Source organism: Pantherophis guttatus, chromosome 8 (genome assembly GCF_059756535.1).
Source record: "Pantherophis guttatus breed Tessera chromosome 8, ASM5975653v1, whole genome shotgun sequence".
Taxonomy (NCBI): domain Eukaryota; kingdom Metazoa; phylum Chordata; class Lepidosauria; order Squamata; family Colubridae; genus Pantherophis; species Pantherophis guttatus.
The window spans coordinates 13,666,039-13,685,673 of NC_142070.1; the positions used below are offsets into that span (position 1 = coordinate 13,666,039).

General features: G+C 39.9%; 1 protein-coding gene across 8 annotated transcripts in view; it reads left to right on the plus strand.

Moving 5' to 3' along the window:
- Positions 1-19,635, plus strand: part of PTPN13 (protein tyrosine phosphatase non-receptor type 13) — a 171,734-nt gene that overhangs the window by 34,111 nt on the left and 117,988 nt on the right. For all 8 annotated transcript variants that reach the window (XM_034440431.3, XM_087875106.1, XM_087875107.1 and 5 more), the window contains exon 2: positions 9,524-9,643. In XM_034440431.3, coding sequence (XP_034296322.2) covers positions 9,529-9,643 — 115 coding nt within the window. In that variant the 5' untranslated portion in view covers positions 9,524-9,528. The remainder of the gene's footprint in view (positions 1-9,523; positions 9,644-19,635) is intronic.

A 19,635-nucleotide genomic window follows, 5' to 3' on the forward strand; every position in this document is an offset into this window, starting at 1 on the left:
TATGATGGGCATTATGATGGATGGGAGGATGCTAAGACTTGGCCCAGGAGTCTTATTGCTTTGGTGCCAAATGAGAGACCTGCATAAAGCTATAGGTTAATTATAGACTGGTCTTCAGTCAACTCTCGTTAATTCCTTTGAAAGGCTAGGTAGTTATGAGAGTTGATATAAAGTACTTAATCTGCAAGGGATGACACTAGAGCAGTGATGGTTAACGTTTTAGACACCTGCGCACGCCAGAGCACCAACAGCTGGAAGAGAGCAGCTGGCCGGTGCACATGCATGCGGTGGCCAGCTGCTCTTCCGGGTTCCATCGCATGCATGCGTGCTGAACAGTGGCTGGTGCGCCTGCATGCCGGACCAGCTGGCCGGCACGCAAGCATGCAACGGAACCCGGAAGAGCAGCTGATGACGGTGCTCGTGCCCACAGAGAGGACTCTGTGTGCCACCTCTGGCATGCATGCCATAGGTTCGCTATCACGGCACTAGAGTAAACCAGTTTCTCAGTTATTTTGGAAGGCAATCACTATTTTTATGAATTTGCTCTTTCATTTATGCTTAAATCTACACCTAAAGTTATATTCTACTATATTTAAAAACAGTTCTTACTTAATATATAAGAATTTTTTAATATCACTGGATATCTTATATATACACACAATGGAAATCACAAGTGAGATTGGGGAAGAAACAGTAAATTGGACTTACCTGAGCAAAACAATGAGAAGACTAAAGGTGCTTTTTCTGACTGGATGGTGGCTTCTTCAGTCAGAGCTGAAGAAGCTTCTTGGATGAGAAGCGAAACGTCTTCAAAGAAAAACCAGAAAGTCCAGTTGCCTCTTGAAAAAGCACCTTTGGGACAACCATGACCTGGATGACTGAGAATCTCCATAGACAATGAGAAGACCAGTATCAAATACCAGAGAATTTTGGAAATCTGGAAATGGACTATTATTCTATCTGTGTGCTTATACATGTGAAGTACTTTTTCTGACTCATGTTCTTATATGCTTATGGTTTTTAGCCTCATGAAATTATGACTGAATCTTTTGAATTGGGTGGAGGAACCCAAAGTGCACTAGAAGATAAGTTCTCTTAAGTTAACCTCAACGCCTGGTGTTTTTAACCACACATCCATCACATTTTCTTGGCAGACATATAGAACTGGTTTGGCATTGCCATATTATGAGATGGTTTTCCAGCTTCACCATTTAATCCACCCCTGGGGGTGGGTCTTCCATCCAAGGAGTAAAGAGCTCAACCCTTCTTAGCTTCTAAACCAGGTGCTGTCATTTGTTGAGACTCTTCTTTGGATTTAGCTTAGGGCTGTGTTTGCCCATTTTATGCAAAAACACATTTAGAAAGCAGTTATAGGTAGTCCTTGACCACAACTGAGCCCAGAATTTCTGTTGCTAAGCAAACAGTTGTTAGGTGAGTATTGACCAATTTTACAACTTTTCTAGCCAAAGGTGTTCAGTGAATCACTGCAGTTGTTAAGTACTAACTGTAAGTTAATAACATGGTTGTTAAGTGAATCTGGCTCCCCTATTTGATTTTGCTGGTCAGAAGGTCACAAAAAATGATCACAAGATCACAGAACACGACAATGGTCATAAATATGATCCAGTTACCAAGAATCTGAATTTTGATCCCATGAACATGGGAATGCTGTAGTGGTTGAAAGTGTGAAAAATAGTCATAAGTCATTTTTTTTCAGTAGTGTTGTAACTTCAGTTACTAAAGGAATGATTGTAAGACGATTACTGCCTGTTTATATTCAGTTTTAACTCAACTGTAGCTTTTTCCCTTTTATATCATGGGTGAAAACATAGTGTGTGTTACTATCTCCTTGATGCCTTCTTCCCAAGTCAGTAAATGCTACTACAGGACTTTTATGTCTCTACGCTAACTATAGAATACTAGTAGTATAACCACTCTGGAATGTTTTTCTCTTGGTGCCAGTATGATAGGCATCAGAGAGAAGGGTGATTAGAGTTCTTCGTGAGACATTTCTTTGGTGAACCCTTGGGCTATTTGCAGATACCATGATGCCTTTAAATTCTTCTTATGAAATTGTCACTAATGAGGATGAAAATTTCAGATATGTCTGCAGGATTACTCTCTCAAGCTAGTTGCAACTTGCAAAAATGAGCTGTTCTGTCTTAAGATAATTTTATACGTGCCGTGTTGAAAAGACTGGTTGGTAGCTTGGGTTCCCTTGCATAAAGAGAGAGCTGATTCCACCATCTTATTCTACGTCTGGCATTATTATAACCCGATGTGGATTTTTGACTCAAAGCTTTCTTTGCCCCAAAACCTGAATCAGATTTCTAGGGGATCCCTGTTATTGATAAGGGCAACCGTTTCTCAATTGACCTTGAAACTATTCATTCAGCTCTATCTGTCCTTCAGAAAAATCTCAATTCTTAATTAACCAGAAAAAAAAGAGAAGAAGTTTTTGAATGCGGCTGAAACAGCTGTGTGATTTTAAGTCTGCGGTCTCTGTAAGTGTTTCGACAGGTTGAATGGGTAGGAAAGTCCATTCTTAGTTGTTCTATTAAGAACCATTTATAAGAATCCGTAATTTTCTGTTGTCAGGTAGAAATGAGTCAAGGCCAGGCACTTAATCTTCCTTGGAGGCATACAGCATTTTTTCTAGGAAGCTGATTCATCATAGGTCATCTGTGGGATACACAGACCATTCAGGAAAATATCTTATCAGGGACAGCAATCGGTTTTTGACTGGGAGGCACATTCCGAATTCTGAGATCATGCCAAGTATCCAAAATGGCTGCCATAGAGAAAGTGGGGACTTTACAAAATAGTTATCAACGAAGCAACTATTTACTAAGAAGTCTGTACCAATTTGCCAGCATCCCCTGTTGCTTATCCAGATGCTTTCTACCATCCTTCTTTTTTTTTTTCCTGAGCAAGTAGGGTTAAAAAAAAACCCCCTCTGGTTTACAGCTAACTATCTTTTGAAGAATATTGTATTTAGGATGCTTAGAAATATATAAGAAAATAACAGTTATTCTGGACTTAGCAACCATTCAAAACTCTCAACAGACCTACTGAAGGGTACTTACAACCTGAATTCAAAGTTTTGATGGTCAGGGCCTCCTCCGAGATCACTCAGTTTGGACATTCAGAATGGGGCTGCATTTATACCTGTTTTGCAGCTTCCCACAGTCACGTGACCATGTTTTGCTGAAAACTGGCATTAACTTCTGGCTTTTGGCCAAAAAAAAAAAATGTGGCCGTAGGAAACCATTGGTTTGCTTAACAATCATGGATTCATTTAATGTCCAACACACAAAAAACGTTCATGTGAGAAACCTGCTTCATGACCATCATGAGTTTACGTCATGATGGGTAGGCTCCATTACAGGTGTAACTCAAGGGCTCTCTGTAATTTATTTAAAATATAGATGGAACAGAGAGACTGATGGACGCTATATTTTTTAGATACAGTGGCTGCATTTTGTCAGTCCCTAGTCTGTTTTTCAGATCTAAGTGTCTTCCCATTGACCTAACCAGACACATAAATATTTATTTATTTATTAGACTTGTTTTCCGCCCATCTCTTACCTAGAGGCAATTTACACAACACCTGATGAAGTAAGAAATAGCTCATAAAAATTTGCCTTTCAATCATGTTAGTTAGTCTAAAATATTGCTAACAGACGACTTCTGATTTTTGGCTACTGTAAGATTTTCTTCCCACAACGACATTAGTTTGAATAATTCCCATGAAATATATAATGACAGTATCAAAGGATACTGGGGCCTCTAATTGCAATTTCAGTGTTTTACACAAAATTTGTTTCTTGTTAAACAGTATTGAGATTTTCAATTGTCAATGACATACAATTGGTTAGAAATGAAGTGAAATCATTGTTTTTATTGTCTTGTCCAGAAATCCTCACATCTAGAGGGATGAACAGATGGGAGAAAGCTGGTTTAGAATATTTTAAGTGCTTGTGGCATATTAATCAAAGCTTTGTTACATGGGTGAATCAAGCCTGTTTGGTTCAAATCTCAGTTATGAGCAGAATCAAGAAAGATTGTGTGATTAAATATTACTAAACAAACAAGACATCCTTGTCATAATTATTTATTGACCAGAAAAAAATAAGCAGTTATTAATGGTAGTAAAGAAATGCTAATAACTCTTCAGGCCATCCATTTATTTGAAAAAGAGCTACTGGTGATTAAGAGTCTGGGAAATTCTGCTCATCGCTTTTATTAATTATCAATTTTATCATTGATTCTATTACATCTCATTTAAAAAATGAATGTTGTAAGGAGCAGATAACGCATCTAACAGAACAAGTTGTATGGAGAAGATTAGATGGCCTATTTTTACGTTTAAATGTAAGAATGGAATCCATCTCTTAATATAAAGAACATGAATCAAGAATTGTAATTATTTAAGGACCATTCTTGTTAACAGGGATTACAGTACAATACAAAACTTTATTACACTCATAGCTCTGCATAAGAGGAATATAATACAAACAATTAATTTGAAGAGTATTTCACTTGTTAGTCAAGAGTAATTTGTATTATGATAGCTTTAGTTAGTCATATATTAACTTTGTTTTTATTTTTAATATTTTTATCCCATTTTATAGATGTTGTACGTAGTTTTAAAAATGTTTTAATTCAGTTTTATAGTTTTTTAACATGTTTTTTAACTTTTGTACTAGGTTTTAAAATCATTAATTGTTTTAATAGATTTATGCTGGTTTATGATGGTAATAAATATTTGTATTACATGGATTAAACTTAATTCTCATCTTTATTTATCAGGCCTAAGCAAGGAAAATTGCTGAATTCATCCTCTGAAGAAGGATGTGTTCCAAATTCTCTCTCTTTTTTCCTCTTAAAAAAGTTTGATTGCCATTTGTGCAATGGGAGATTGGTTTGGTTTCACACGATATATCAGAGAAACAAGTTCAGCTGGTTGAATCTGGGAAGGGAAGAAAAAGAGGTGTGGTTTGTGGAGGATATCCATTGTGAAATCAGTTTGGTGTGAAAGATTGAATGGTGTGAATCAGTTTGCTGTGAAAGCAGAAAACTTGGTGAATTTTGACAGGCAAAAGTTGAGCCATTAATTGGAGTGACCTCACTATAACATTTAAGTCTTTCAAAGAGAGAATAGGGCATTCAAAGTCTATTTACATAATACTCAACTTAATATTAAGGAAACTAGCTAATCTACTATATAAGAATAAGTCAACATGCTCAACCAAATGCACGAGGACTGCGGTTCTCTTTCATTGATTTTTTTTTTATTCCAGCTGACTATAGACTCAATCTAGACCAGCAGTGTCAAACTGGATTTCATTGAGGACCGCATCAGGGTTGTGTTTGGCCTCACAAGGCCGTGGGTAGGCGTGGCCAGCTCAACGTCACTCATGTTGGGGGCACCTGTGGTGGCCAAGTGCTAAGGAAGGACTTCCCTGAGACCCTCCCTCATTCTCATTATAACCTCCTTCCTTCCTCTTCTTTTTCCTTCTCCTCTTTCCTTATATTTCCTTCCTTGCTTTCTTCCCATCTTTCCTTCTTTTGCTTTGTCTTTCCTTTTTCCCTTTCTCCTTTCCTGTCCCTTCTTGCATGCTCAAATGCAAAAGGGGAAACATTTCTCCTTTTGTTTTGTTTTGTTTTTACTTTGTTTTGCTAGCCCTCTGTTAGCAAAAACGGAGCCTGGAGGGACCGCATGTGGCCCCCGATACCCTGTTTTTGGCCGTGATGGCCGCCTCCAACCCTCTGCCAGCAAAAACGGGGCCAGGGGGCCCTGTGTGACCGCCCTGTCTTTGGCTGCGACGGCCTCTTGCAGCCTTCTGCCAGCAAAAATGGAGCGGGGGGTGCACATGCAGGAGGCCATCATCGAAAATGGGGCACGGGGGAGTCACCACAGGCCGGTCCTTTGTTGCTTCTAGACTGTTCCCACGGACCAGATCTAAGCACCCCAGGGGTCGAATTCGGCCCGTGGGCCTTGAGATTGACACCCCTGAGTTAGACTTTGGCTAGAAGAGAAAGTGAGAGAAAGGTAGGATTGTGAGAAGGAATTCTAACTTCTAATCTGTCATAGTCAGGAGGCAACAGGTCAGGGATCTTAGTGTGGGCATGATGTTTGACAAACGACAAAGGGATTTCTTTTGTTACTCTCATGGCAGGTCATGTCTAGATTAGGGACCAGTGTATGAGTTCAATTTTCAACCCTCCACTCATTGCGAAACCAGCAATCCAGTGGTTTTTGGTATAACTAAGAGAAAGATAACAAGAGGGTAATAACCAGTTTTATGATTTTAGATTGGATAACATCTTTCAAAATTGAAAGAATAATTGCACAATGAGATTTTTCTTTCTTTTTGGGTTGCTTTCAAGAGTAGTGGACAGCATAAATATGGATGACTGTCTGCCCGCTTTTTGTTCCTTATGGTCCCCCTTCTTTGTACTCTTTCTAACGCCGTATATTTTGTATTGTTTGGGAACTAAACTAAACTACAGTTGCTATGAAATCTGTAGAAACAATAAATGTCCTCTTTTGAAATAAGTAAGCATGGACGCTTTTTACCCAGGGTAAAACCCATGTGATCATAACATATTTTTTGAGCAACAAACCCTCTTGTTGGCATCATTGGTTCTTCTGGAAATCCACAAGATTTGGAGGTCCCCACAACGATCATTCCTGCTTTAATCATTTCCTCATGTGCCACAGTCCTACTGTAAACTACTTATCCAGCAATAATTAGCTTTGGGAAGGAATTCCTGCTGACACCAGCAAAATCTTTCTTCCTCTGGCTAATAACAGTTTGGGTAGCATACACATTTCTGAAAGGATTATAGTGGATAGGGAAAGAAGTAAACTAACCCAACATGCCTTGGTCTTAATTTTGTTCATTTCCTTTCCACCGTATCCTTTTAAAAAGTGCACGTGAAACGTTCACATACAATTAATATTGCATACAATTTGGACCCGGACATTTTTCTATGAATCATTTCATTACCTTTCTTATAGTAGGGCATTCAAGCCTTTCTCTAGATTTTCTCTGTAGTTTGACTTCCCCTGATTCACTTACCTTTCATGTCCCTTATAATTCCGTGGGCTATCCAAATGTCAGCTAATTTCTGGAATCCTGAAACCATGTTATGAAATTACAGCATCACAGTGTTTGTCTTTGTTTAAATATCCTGCAAGGAGCAGGGAAATTCATATATCTATGGGGTGGGGGGAATAGAATACAATTTCATGACATATTTGTGGATTTGACAATGATGAAGTTGTGCTTTGGAGATCAGAAATAGCATGGCTGCAATATTCTGAGGAACATTATAAAGATAACACTCTCTTCTCATTGTGCAGAGTCTGATTGTTTTAGGAGCGTAAGAATAGGATCATATCAGTGGTGGGATTCAATTTTTTTTACTACCGGTTCTGTGGGCATGGCTTGGTGGGTGTGGCATGGTGTGGCTTGCTGGGCGTGGCAGAGGAAGGCTACTTTAAAATCTCCATTCCCTCCCCACTCCAGGGGAAGGTTACTGCAAAATCCCCATTTCCTCCCAATCAGATGGGACTCGGAAGGCAGAGAATAGATGGGGACGGGGCCAGTCAGAGGTGGTATTTACTGGTTCTCCGAACTACTCAAAATTTCCGCTACCGGTTCTCCAGAACTAGTCAGAACCTGCTGAAAACCTCCTCTGGATCATACTATCCCCCTCCTCCTCCTCCTCCTCCTCCTCCTCCTCCTCCTCCTCCTCCTCCTCCTCCCCTCTTCCTCCATCATTTTTAACACACTTTTGCCCTTCAATTCTCCAGTGTTTTCTGTGATTTTCTCCCAACAGCATCTGTAATAGCCACGATTATATTCTACTATCTGTATGTATTGCTTTTCTTGAATTCACTATCAGAGCAAATAAAGCATTGTCAAAGTAAATTTATGGATTAAAATGAAAGGTTCTTAAGAAATCAGTGGCACTGTCAACTTGATGTTTTATCTCCCAGACATCTGTACCGCTACATAGTTCTTTCTGCAGGTCTGTGACACACAATTCTTGGCAGTTCATATTGATGGGATTACAACTGAGTATGAAACTGCTTCAGGCATTTTTAGTGAGCTTGAATTTTTAAACAGAAGCTTTTACTTGTATTTTGTTACATGAGCTTAACCTTTTATGTTGAGAAATACCAGTATAGCAGGACCCGGTCCCAGATTCAGACAGATTAGATAGAAGCCTCTCACTCCCACACTTGTGTAAAAAAACAGTTTGCGGTTGTGTCAGTTTTTACAAAAGTCACTGCGATAACATTTTCACTGTTGTGTACCATTTTTTAAGAATATTCGAATCCTTTCAGTATTTGATGGTCACAGGACATGCTGAATTCTCATTGTACTGTTTTGGCTTCTCTATCCCTTTTACAATATATTTTGATTTTAAAAAGTTCATGCTTGTACTTATTCTTCTCCTAACCCTTTTGCTATTTTCTTCTGACTATCATTATGTAAGAAACTCAGCTATTTTTACTGTGAGCATATAAAGTTGAAGTCCACTAAAATATGTTTTCCATTTACATTTCAGTGTTCTTTTTTATTTGTATTGCATGTGATAGGATATCTCCTATCTTATGCATATATATTTTTTCTTCTAGTTATATGGATTGGGGATTTCTTAGATACCCACAGGGATTTTAGTCTTTTTTCTCTGTATATGTATATGTTTCTTCAACTTATAATTACAAAAATACATTTACAAGAGTGTACATAATGCTTGATGATAGAAAATGATGTACAGGTGGTCCTCAGGTTATGACCACTCATTCAGTGACCTTTCAAACTTATGATAGTACTGAAAAAATGGCAGTTACAACTGATCCTCAAGAGTTCTGGTTGTTGCAATGTGCCCACAGTAACATGAGTGTGAACCATATCCTGCTTCTGGTTTCAAATATATATAACACACGTGGTGAATATGGAAATTAGCAGTTTACTCAAGGTCAAGGAGGTAATGGCAGACAAGGAATGTAAACCAAAGCAGAGTCTCAGGAAAAAGAAGCTTGCCTCAGTGGCTTTGTTTTTAACAGGAACACGCAGAAGAATAGTCACAATCCAGTCCAAATTTCAAGAGTCATGTCAGGGTTGTTGGCCAGTCCGGAGATCAGAATTTCACAAGCAGAAGCCTCACAAATGTCACATAAGACCCAGAGATCAGATGGTTAGAAGAAGGAAGAATCATGGATCAGGTCTACCTCTTAAATCAAGTTGCAGATTTGTGATAATCATAACATTATAGTTTCTGAATTTATGTGAGAGCTTTGATGGGAGAAAGACCAAAATATATATGTAATGATTTGTTATAAATTTAATGTGGAAGCAAGGCAAGTTGGAGTTCTGGTTGTGTCCATCCACATGGCTGTTGCCTTAGAATAAAATTTGTCCTACATTTAGTACAAATGCCTGAATGGAAAGAAAGTACCGATGCCTTCTTGAACCAGGATTGTCTTGTTTTGCTTTCTCAGATAAAATGCACGTGTCATTAGCTGAAGCCCTGGAAGTTCGGGGTGGACCACTACAGGAAGAAGAAATATGGGCTGTGCTGAATCAAAGTGCTGAAAGCCTTCACGAGTTACTCCGAAAAGGTAAAGCCTAGATTTTAGCTTCAAGGTGGGTGTGTTGGAGTAAGTCCACATGGGATGGAAAATAATACAAAGGATAGAAAATTTGAATATGTAATACAACATGTAGAAATGGTTATGGTTAGGATTAGGGTCAGTGGTAAAATAAAAACAAATTTACTACCGGTTCTGTGGGCGTGGCTTGGTGGGCGTGGTGTGGCTTGGTGGGCGTGACTTGGTAGGATTGGCAGGGGAAGAATACTTCAAAATCTCCATTCCCACCCCACTCCAGGGGAAGGAAACTGCAAAATCCCCACTCCCTCCCCACTCTGGGGCCAGCCAGAGGTAGTATTTGCCGGTTCTCTGAACTACTCAAAATTTCCGCTACCGGTTCTCCAGAACCTGTCGGAACCTGCTTAATTAATCTCCCCTGATTAAGGGAGATGTCTGGATTATCATTTAGGAGATAGGTTCATTTAACCTACCACTGGTTGAAGACCTGAATATATTAGAGAACATGGAGAAGGTCAAAGGATAAACTACCAGTAGTAACTTTTAGTTCCAGCATTTTAAAAAGGTGCATTGGGGAAAAAAAACAAACCAAGGATATGCATTCCCATCTAAAGGCTTTGGAAATCTGACATGCTGATGACATGTTTTGGAACTGTTTCAAGAAGCAAAGCCTGAGGCAACCACACCTCCTTTATTTAAAGTTCGTAATGTAAAAAGTAATCTCAGAGGTCAAACTCTTGTATTCATTCTGTCTTTCCCCCCCCCAAAACTGAAACCCCCAGACCTTTATCATCTTCTATCTGAATGTAGAGGTGAAACATTGAGGAATCTCAATGCATATAAACACAACTGTGAACAAATAACAGAATAGAATTCATTATTGGCCGAGTGTAATTGGATACACAAGGAATTTATCTCTGTTGCATAAGCTCTCAGCGTACATACAAAGAACATATATTTTGTTTTGTGAACTGAGCAAATATACAAAATTAATTTCTGGTTGAAAGTTTTATTCCTCATGTTTGTTAACTTTATGCTAAATTTCTCTATTAAAAGTTGGCATTGTGCCGGCTACTGTACCTGCTTTGGAAAGAAAGAAATATTTAGAAATATTTCTTTAGGCTTTAGAGAGGAGAGGTAATAATAATAATAATATTGTATAGCACAGAGATCCCCAACCTTTCCGGCCTGGCAGGGGGAGAGAAAGGGGGGATGGTTCTGTTACCTGATATTTCCATCATTATTTGTAGCAAATGAGCCGCAGTGGCGGAGTGGTTAGAGTGCAGTACTGCAAGCTACTTCTGCTGATCACTGGCTACCAGCAGTTTGGCAGATCGAATCTCACCAGGCTCAAGGTTGACTCAGCCTTCCATCCTTCCGAGGTTGGTAAAATGAGGAGCCAGATTGTTGGGGACAATATGCTGACTCTGTAAACCGCTTAGAGAGGGCTGTAAAGCACTATGAAGCGGTATATAAGTCTAAGTGCTATTGCTATTTCTATAAGACAGTGATGGCTAACCTTTTTGCTGTCATGTGCCAAAAGCGGGGAGAGCACGGGGGTGTCACGCCTGCGCATGCCCACACCCATAATTCTATGCCCTCCGCGCATGAATGTACGACTCCCCTGTCCCCCCAGAGGCCCTCCGGAGGCTGGAAATGGCCTGTTTCCTTACTTCTGGTGGCCCCGGAAGGCCTGTTTTTCATCCTCACCAGGCTCCAGAGGCTTTCTTGGAGCTGGGGAGTGCAAAAACAGCCTTCCCCGCCCCCCGGAGACTCCTCCAGAGCCTCCGTGTGAGCCCTGTACTTACCTGGCATCCAAAATGGGCCGCGTGGAGACTCCTCGGAGGGGAGGGGTGGCATGGGCAGGGCCAGCTGAAAATCTGGCTGACGCACACATGCATGCTGAAACTGAGCTGGGGCAATGGCTCGCGTGCCCATAGATATGGCTCCGCGTGCCATAGGTTCGCCATCATGGCTATAAGTGGATGGGCAAACTTCTTCAAAAGTTTCTGAGACTTGTCTTGAGTTAATAAAACAGTTGCTTATTACTCTCTTCAAAGATCCAAGAGATAAGAATAAACCCAGTCTTGGCTCTTGCTGTGGTTCCCAGCAGGGGTGAAATCTAAAATTTGTTACTACTGGTTCTGTGGGCGTGGCTTGGGGGGGTTAATGTGTCTGGGTTGGCGTGGACAACTTTTTTTTTTTTTACTTTTAAAAGCATGTTTTCTACAGCCTTAAGAGGTTGCAGAAAAAAATGCTGTTAGAAACTTCCGACAATCAGGCAAGTCAATTGGGATTGCCAGATGCTTTTAAAGGCATTTTTCCCCCTACAACCTCTTTGGCTGAAGGGGTTGCAGAAAAAAATGCTTTGAAAAGCCTCTGACGATCCCAGCTGAGCCGCGCGATCATCAGAGGCTTTTTTTTTAACTTTTAAAAGCATTTTTTCGGCCGAAGAGGTTGTAGAAAAAATGCTTTTAAAAGTTAAAAAAACAGCCTCTGATGATCGCGCGGCTCAGCTGGGCGTGGGGGGTGGGGTGCGCAGGGATTTTTGTTACCGGTTCTCTGAACCACCCGCCGCCATCGCTATCGGATCAGGCGATCCAGTCCGAACTGGGAGCATTGCACCCCCGGTTCCCAGGCAACACCTCACAACACTGAGATTTTGACATATTTGATGTTCATAATTATAGACATGGCTTCTTGCCCAGTATTGATGGTTTGGGTCAAATTGAATTGATTTGTCTCTTTTTCACAGAGATGAAGCTAGGTATTTTGAGTCTTTTGCTGTTAACAGGGAAACAGTTTTAATGCATGATTGAGTGAAGCAAGATCAGTTGTGCATTTTAGAAATAATAAAAGTAGGCCTATAATTCTTTTTAAATGAGAAAGTGTCTCAGGCATTGATTTTTTTTTTTTCATCCTGGTTGCTGCTCAGCCATGAACCTCTTAAGGTATTTTGGCCATTCGGCTTCTATTCTTTCATCTATAAGTGAGATTTCTAGGTAGCTGTTTGGAATGACTGCCCGAGATCTTAAATCATCTTTTTCAGCCAGATGTTTTCCAATTACGATGAAGAATTCAAGTTCTTATAAGGGTTGGAAATGGCTAGAAATTCTCAACTTTGATAAACATAGTTTATGATCTGCCTTAATCAACCTGCGGACAGACATCATTAATTCACAAAGGATTATTTTTGGTGGCGCAGTGGTTAGAATACAGTAGTGCAGGCTACTTTTGCCAACTGCTGGCTGCCAGCAGTTCAGCAGTTCAATTCTCACCAGCTCAAGGGTGACTCAGCCTTCCATCCTTCCAAGGCCGGTAAAATGAGGACCCAGATTGTTGGAGGCAATAGGCTGACTCTGTAAACCACTTAAAGCGAGCTGTAAAACCCTGTGAAGCAGTATATAAGTATAAGTACTATTGCTATATTATAAGGGTACCCGTAGGGATAATTGGCAACTTCAAAATGGCGGGCTCCACTGGGTAGTCAAAACCCCACTCCTCTTTCCATCCATGTGATGTTATGAAAGACTGTATATCTGGTCTTGAGAAGTGGGAAAAGAGCAATGCAGTGTTAAAGGAAGGGCAACGGCAGTTGTGAAAAAGTAAAAAAGTGTGAGAAAGGAAGTCAATCTATCCCTGACATGTTTCTGTTGGGCATAACATGGAACAGAAAGAAACTCTGACCTTCTTCAAGGTTCTATAAAAATACAGGTAATCCTCTGATTTATGACCATAATTGGGACCGCAGCTTCCATCATTAAGCGATGCAGTTGGGTTGATCTGAAATGCCTCTCCTAGGCCAATCCTTGTTTTCCATTTGTAAGTACCTGCTTTAGCCCTTGTCATTCAAAGCATGTAGACTTCACCTTTTATTCTTTTTACTACATGGAGTTGCAAGCTGAATCTTGCATTCTTCTACTATCTGAGGTCACAAGCAACAGGTCTTTCCAGGTCTTTTGCATGTAATGAGTTTCTGTATATGTAGAAGAGAGGCCTTCCCTTTTCATTGAATTTTTAATCATTTCTAAACTGGATAAGTAAAACATGTTGAAGCTGGTTACTTTATAAAATGGTATCAGTCTCTAAAGTTTACAAGATCTGATGGGTATAAAGCTTCAGTCACAATCCTTTATTCATAGTGAACAAGAAAATCCAATTAAACTGAGACAGTTAAGATCAAGGTAACAATCATCTAACCCAGGGGTATCAAACGTGATTTCATTGAGGGCCACATCAAGGTTGTGTTTGACCTCTGGGAGGCCGGGGTGGGCGTGGCCAGTTTGACATCACTCAGGGGCGCTGTAGTGGCCTGAGTGCTCCGCCAGTGAAAACGGGCTCCCAAGCTCTGTTTTTGGCTGTGACGGCCTCCTGCAACCCTGTGCCCATGAAAACGGAGCTCAGAAGGGTCGCACGCAGCCTTCCCGAGCTCTGTTTTTGCTGGCAGAGGTACCACAGGCTGGTCCTTCGCTGTTTCCAGGGCAGCCCTATGGGCCAGATCTAAGCCCCCTGTGGGATGAATGCGGCCTGTGGGCCTTGGGTTTGACACCCCTGATCTAACCCAACCTGGTGCTTCATGTGTGTTGAATTTCAGCCCCCTCTATTCTGAGGCACATTCAATAGTCAAACATCATCCTGGCTGGACTTAATAGAGTTTGATATAGCACATCTAGAAGCATCAGATTGGAGAATGCTGCCATGACCCTTTGTTTGAAAGTGAGCCTTATGGATCTCAAGAGAATGTATTCTGGGGTAAGCAATGCCTTGTAAACCCAAAGGAGCTTTTTTCCAAAAGGTAACTGGATTTTCTTGTTTATTTTTCCTTTGAAAACGTTTCACTTCTCATCCAAGCAGCTTCTTCAGTTATGAACTTGGATGAGAAGCGAAACATTATGAACCAAAGAAGCTTCTTGGATGAGGAGCAAAACATTTTCAAGGAAAAAAACCCAAGAAAGTCTAGTTACTTTTTGGAAAAAGCACCTTTGGGACAATCATAACCTGGATGATTGAGAATCTCCATAGACCAGTGTCGAAATAGGAGCACATGCGCGCAAGGGGAGGAGCAGCACCGGAAACCGGAAGACCAATTCCCTGGCACGCATGCGCGCGCCAGGAAGCTGAGCTTCCTATTTCCGGCATGCACATGCACACCGGTCACCTGGCCTTCAGGTTTCTGGCGCACATGTGGATGCAAAGACCACCTGCATGTGCACACCGGAACCCAGAAGAGCAACGGGCGACGGCTGGCGTGCCCAGAGAGATGGCTCTGTGTGCCACTTCCGGCATACATGCCATAGCCTGGCCATCACGGCCATAGACAATGCCTTTCAAAGTATAGTAAATATAGTGTCTCATCTGGAAGTTGCTTGCTACCTGGAGCTAAAGTAAGTTTGGATCTGATCAGTCCTTTGAAAAGATCAGCAGAAATCCTGAAGAAAGTTAGAGTAAAGGCATAATAATTAATATGTTATTAATTATTATATGTAAGAACATGCAGTGCAGTGTTCAGGAATAGGTAGTGCTGGAAAGATTACAGAAGATGTTGGATTTAATAGCATTAACACAATAATCTATTTATAATGTTACATAAGAAAAGGAGATAAAGATAATCATATGTCAGCCACTAGTAACCATCAACAGATCTTTTAGGAATCGAAAAGCTTCCTCTTCATTAGGTAAGCATATAATTGCTGGTATCAACAGCACAGTCAAATTATATTGCATATTTAACTGTTAGTCACAAACTGTATATTTTGGTGACTTTTTGAGTGATATCAAATCAGTGCATAATCATTACAGTTGAAATTTTGTCAATTAGATAAAAAGTACTAGGGTTTTCCCTCCCCCCTCTAATGAAAAAGAAGATTCTGCTCTATACACTTACACATCTGGTAGAACAGAGAGATCTGGGCAACCAAGTTCTAATTAAGGAGTGGAAAAGAATAATAAAATTGAGTTGGTCAAGTTTTATTCAAGTTTGGTTTTTTAGCTCAAATGATCTAGTTTGGATTGTTTCATAGTTTATTTCTTTGGGATGAGTCCAATCTCAATTCAGTAAACATTTAAACATCTAGTACATTTAAATGTGTATGAAGATACCCAATTGCCTTTAGCAGTGGGCAGTTGGTGAATTACCCTTGGCCATCAGGAAGCTAACAATAATGGCATAATTTTGGTATATAAATTGTATTTGCAATTCGATTAAAAATACATTGGGAAAATAGTTAAATTATACCAAACGTATTGAAAACTTTTCATTCCAGCAAGCCAAATTAAAGTTTTATTTCTATAAGCCATAGACATGTCATAAAGTTAGCAATCTGGGTTTTGTCAGTATTTCTGATGACTAGATATATAAAAATAGATATGAATGGGGGAAAGAAAGATATGAATGTATGAAAATATATGATGAAAACGATTAGAGAGCAACTGTCTCAGAGGGCTCAAGCGGGAAATTATATAAATGCAAGAGGGTTGACACCCAACCCCAATGCCTTGGAACCGTATTAAGTGTTTTGCAGGGAAAAGTTACCAATCTGAGGAGATTCCTGTACAATGGGCATAAAGTAGCAAATCCAGCGTATCCAATGGGTAGGGGCTATTTTGCGGTTTTCTGCTAGAAAACCTGTTACCCAATTAGATACTTGTTGCAACTACAGCTTTTTTTGTATCTCCCCATCCACACAGCCTCTGTTTATAGAGACAATGGTTAAGGATTGTAGTCTATTGATCTGATGAACTCTCTCTGTGTTTTGATTATGTGCCTTCAAATTGGTGTAAATTTAGTGTCAATTTTTAGTACCCAGTTCTCCAGGATAAATAGTGTATGTACTTAAGCCATAGTAAATGAATTTATTTATAAATGCCACAATCTTCCTCATCATTATTAATTGCACTATCAAGTCATTTCAATAGTAAACATAATCTTCTCCTTCTCCTTCTCCTTCTCCTTCTCCTTCTCCTTCTCCTTCTCCTTCTCCTTCTCCTTCTCCTTCTCCTTCTCTTTCTCCTTCTCCTTCTCCTTCTTCTCCTTCTTCCTCCTCCTCCTCCCTTCTCTTCCTCCCCCACTTCTTCTTCCCAAGTTTTTCCCCCTGAATGCCATCACTCTGCTAAACAACTAATTCCCACAACACTATCAAATTAACTACTAATCATCCTTACTAGTATCTATCTCTTCCCACTTAGGCTATATCCATGTTGCTTGCATCTTTACAACTTCTATTGTTTTTATTGTTTCCTAGTATGAATTGATTGCTTATAGTCATTGCTATGACTATCACTAAGTGTTGTATCTTATGATTCTTGACAAATATATATAATTTTTTTCTTTATTTACACTGAGAACATATGCACCAAAGACAAATTCCTTGTGTGTGCAATCACACTTGGCCAATAAAGAATTCTATTCTATTCTATTCTATTCTATTCTATTCTATTCTATTCTATTCTATTCTATTCTATTCTATTCTATTCTATTCTATTCTATTCCCTTCCCTTCCCTTCCCTTCCCATTCCCATTCCCATTCCCATTCCCATTCCCATTCCCATTCCCATTCCCATTCCCATTCCCATTCCCACTCTGTTCCCATTCCCATTCCATTCTACTCTTGTTCTTCTGTTTTATTTTTGCCAGAATAGCATTACAGAATAGCAATTCAGAATAGCAGCGTATTACTTCTATAAGAGACAATTTTTTTAAAAAAAACAGTGGAAGCCATGCTGCCTACTTTTGGTTTCTGCCATTCCACACTCTTATGTTCTTTTGACCAGGCAGCATAGTTCTGGACATAAATCATCAATCTGCTGAAAATAATACAGAACTGACCAGCTGCCATATATTTTTTTTTTAAAAAAATCCAGTGGTCCTGGAAAGAAGATTAAAACTTCTTTTTTTTCTTTTGGGGAAAGGCTTGAACATTAGAGGTGGGGGGAGAGAAAAGGAATTTAGACTTGTTCCACTTCAGGATGAGATCTTCCTGAGAAACGGAGTGGGAGTCTCTTTGTGGATGCAAGAGGGAGGTTTTTTTTTTTTTTAAACAATTGGGAGGATTCAAATGGCGAAGCATTCGGCTTGACCCCAGACACTTCTGAGGGTGTGGTGAGGCAAGGTACACACGCACACCAAAAAAAGCAGATGGTTTTTCAGACATATTACAAAAGAAACATCCCATGCTTCATTAGGCTTAGCTGAGTTTAAAAAGTACCGTCTTGTCTGTAACCGTAATAGGGAAAAGGAACAGTGGGTGGTTCTTACAAGAGAGAGTCTGGGGGGGGGGGAGAACTCCGCTCTGGACAAGAGGCCAGGAAATGGAGGAGGAGACTAGAATTTGGCAGGAAAATACCAATGCTGGGCCAGGAACATAAACTATGGTTATGGCAACTTGCAAATCATTCCTTTGTTTTGAGATTGCTTATTAATATATTAGCCCAGAATGGATTTGCTGATGGGAGATTGTAGTTGGAACATAACCTACTGAAGATCATTTTTATTTTGGAGAAGATCCCTTGTGTCCTCCCTCCCTCCCTTTCTCTCTCTCTCTCTCACACACACGCACTAAGGCAAGGAAGCTTCTGGGATACATATATTGTCCAAGACTCCTTTTGTGTCACCTGTAGAGATTTCTGAGCATTTTGAAAAAGCAAGTGGTAAGGTCCCTTCATATAAACGAGTAAGAAATATGCGTTTAAGTGCTTCGCCATATCGAATGGACACTGATAATGGCCACACAGAAGGCTTTATCCAAGTTTGTTCTCCTATATGGTAACTTTCTATATACGAGAATTATGCAATCTTCACCTCGCTGATTATGCCTTGATTTCATGCAGGTCTCCGTCTCAGACTCCGTATGAGTGAATTATGAAAGAGTTGGTTTTCATGCTACTTCCCCCGCCTTGTCTTTCACATTTTTCCTATTAAGATTCTTTGTAGTTGTTTCTCAAGAAACTTGGCGCTCGGTTGTGTTTATTTGGCTGATTTTAGCTTGGCAAACAGAAGAAACCTCACAGTGCAATTGCTGGACCTCTGAATCCCCAAAAGCTTTTGTTGTCTTTGTTGTTCCTGCCAGGTGTATTTTTAAAAAATTAAATCCACGTCTGTATGCAGTTTTTCGTAACCTTTAAAATGTTTTCCTCCAGTATGTCTTGCAGACGCTGGTTTTGTATACTCTTTTCTTTTTAGATGAGTGGCCAAGGTCCGGTCAAAGTGCTATAATGCCATTTTCAACACAATTTTAGTCATATGCTTATGGAGGGGACAGAACAGATGCTACGGAAAGAGTTTAGTTTATTTTGTGGCCTCCTTTTGTTGCTTCACAATAATCTCCACACTTGCTGAGTAGCCTTGGGTCCAAACCATCCTCAAATTTGGAGAAATGTTTACAGTGGAAAACAGAATACTGTTAACATACTTTGTGGATTTACTTAGATGCTCGTTTTACAAAATATCATCCCAAGGGCCTAGAATTGAAATGAAGTGATGTAATTTTACCATTAAATCAGCATCCTGTTGTGTAATACTCCTTTTTCAGTCCATCACCATCAGGCAGCCAATTGACTCGCATCAGTGCTCTGATTTAGATTAATTGATTTAAAAGCATTAACTGACCTACAACAGAGGTGGAACAAAAGTTATTTTTATAAACGTTTTTGAAAAAATATAAAGGTCAGCAGTAAGCTCTATCTTAAAAGTGCTATTCCCTTTTTCCTCAGATACAGGAACATGGTTATTATCAAGTGGGCTACAAGTACAGTTTGTACTTGTACAATTTTTGCAATATATAGATGCGGATGATTAATCATCTCAGAGACATACCATACCTAGAACCAAGGTTGACTCAGCCTTCCATTCTTCCGAGGTGGGTAAAATGAGGACCCAGATTGTTGGGAGCAATATGCTGACTCTGTAAACCGCTTAGAGAGGCCTGTAAAAGCATTATGAAGCGGTATATAAGTCTAAGTGCTATTGCTAAGTGCTATAAGAGAACATAAAAACAGCAGAACACTCA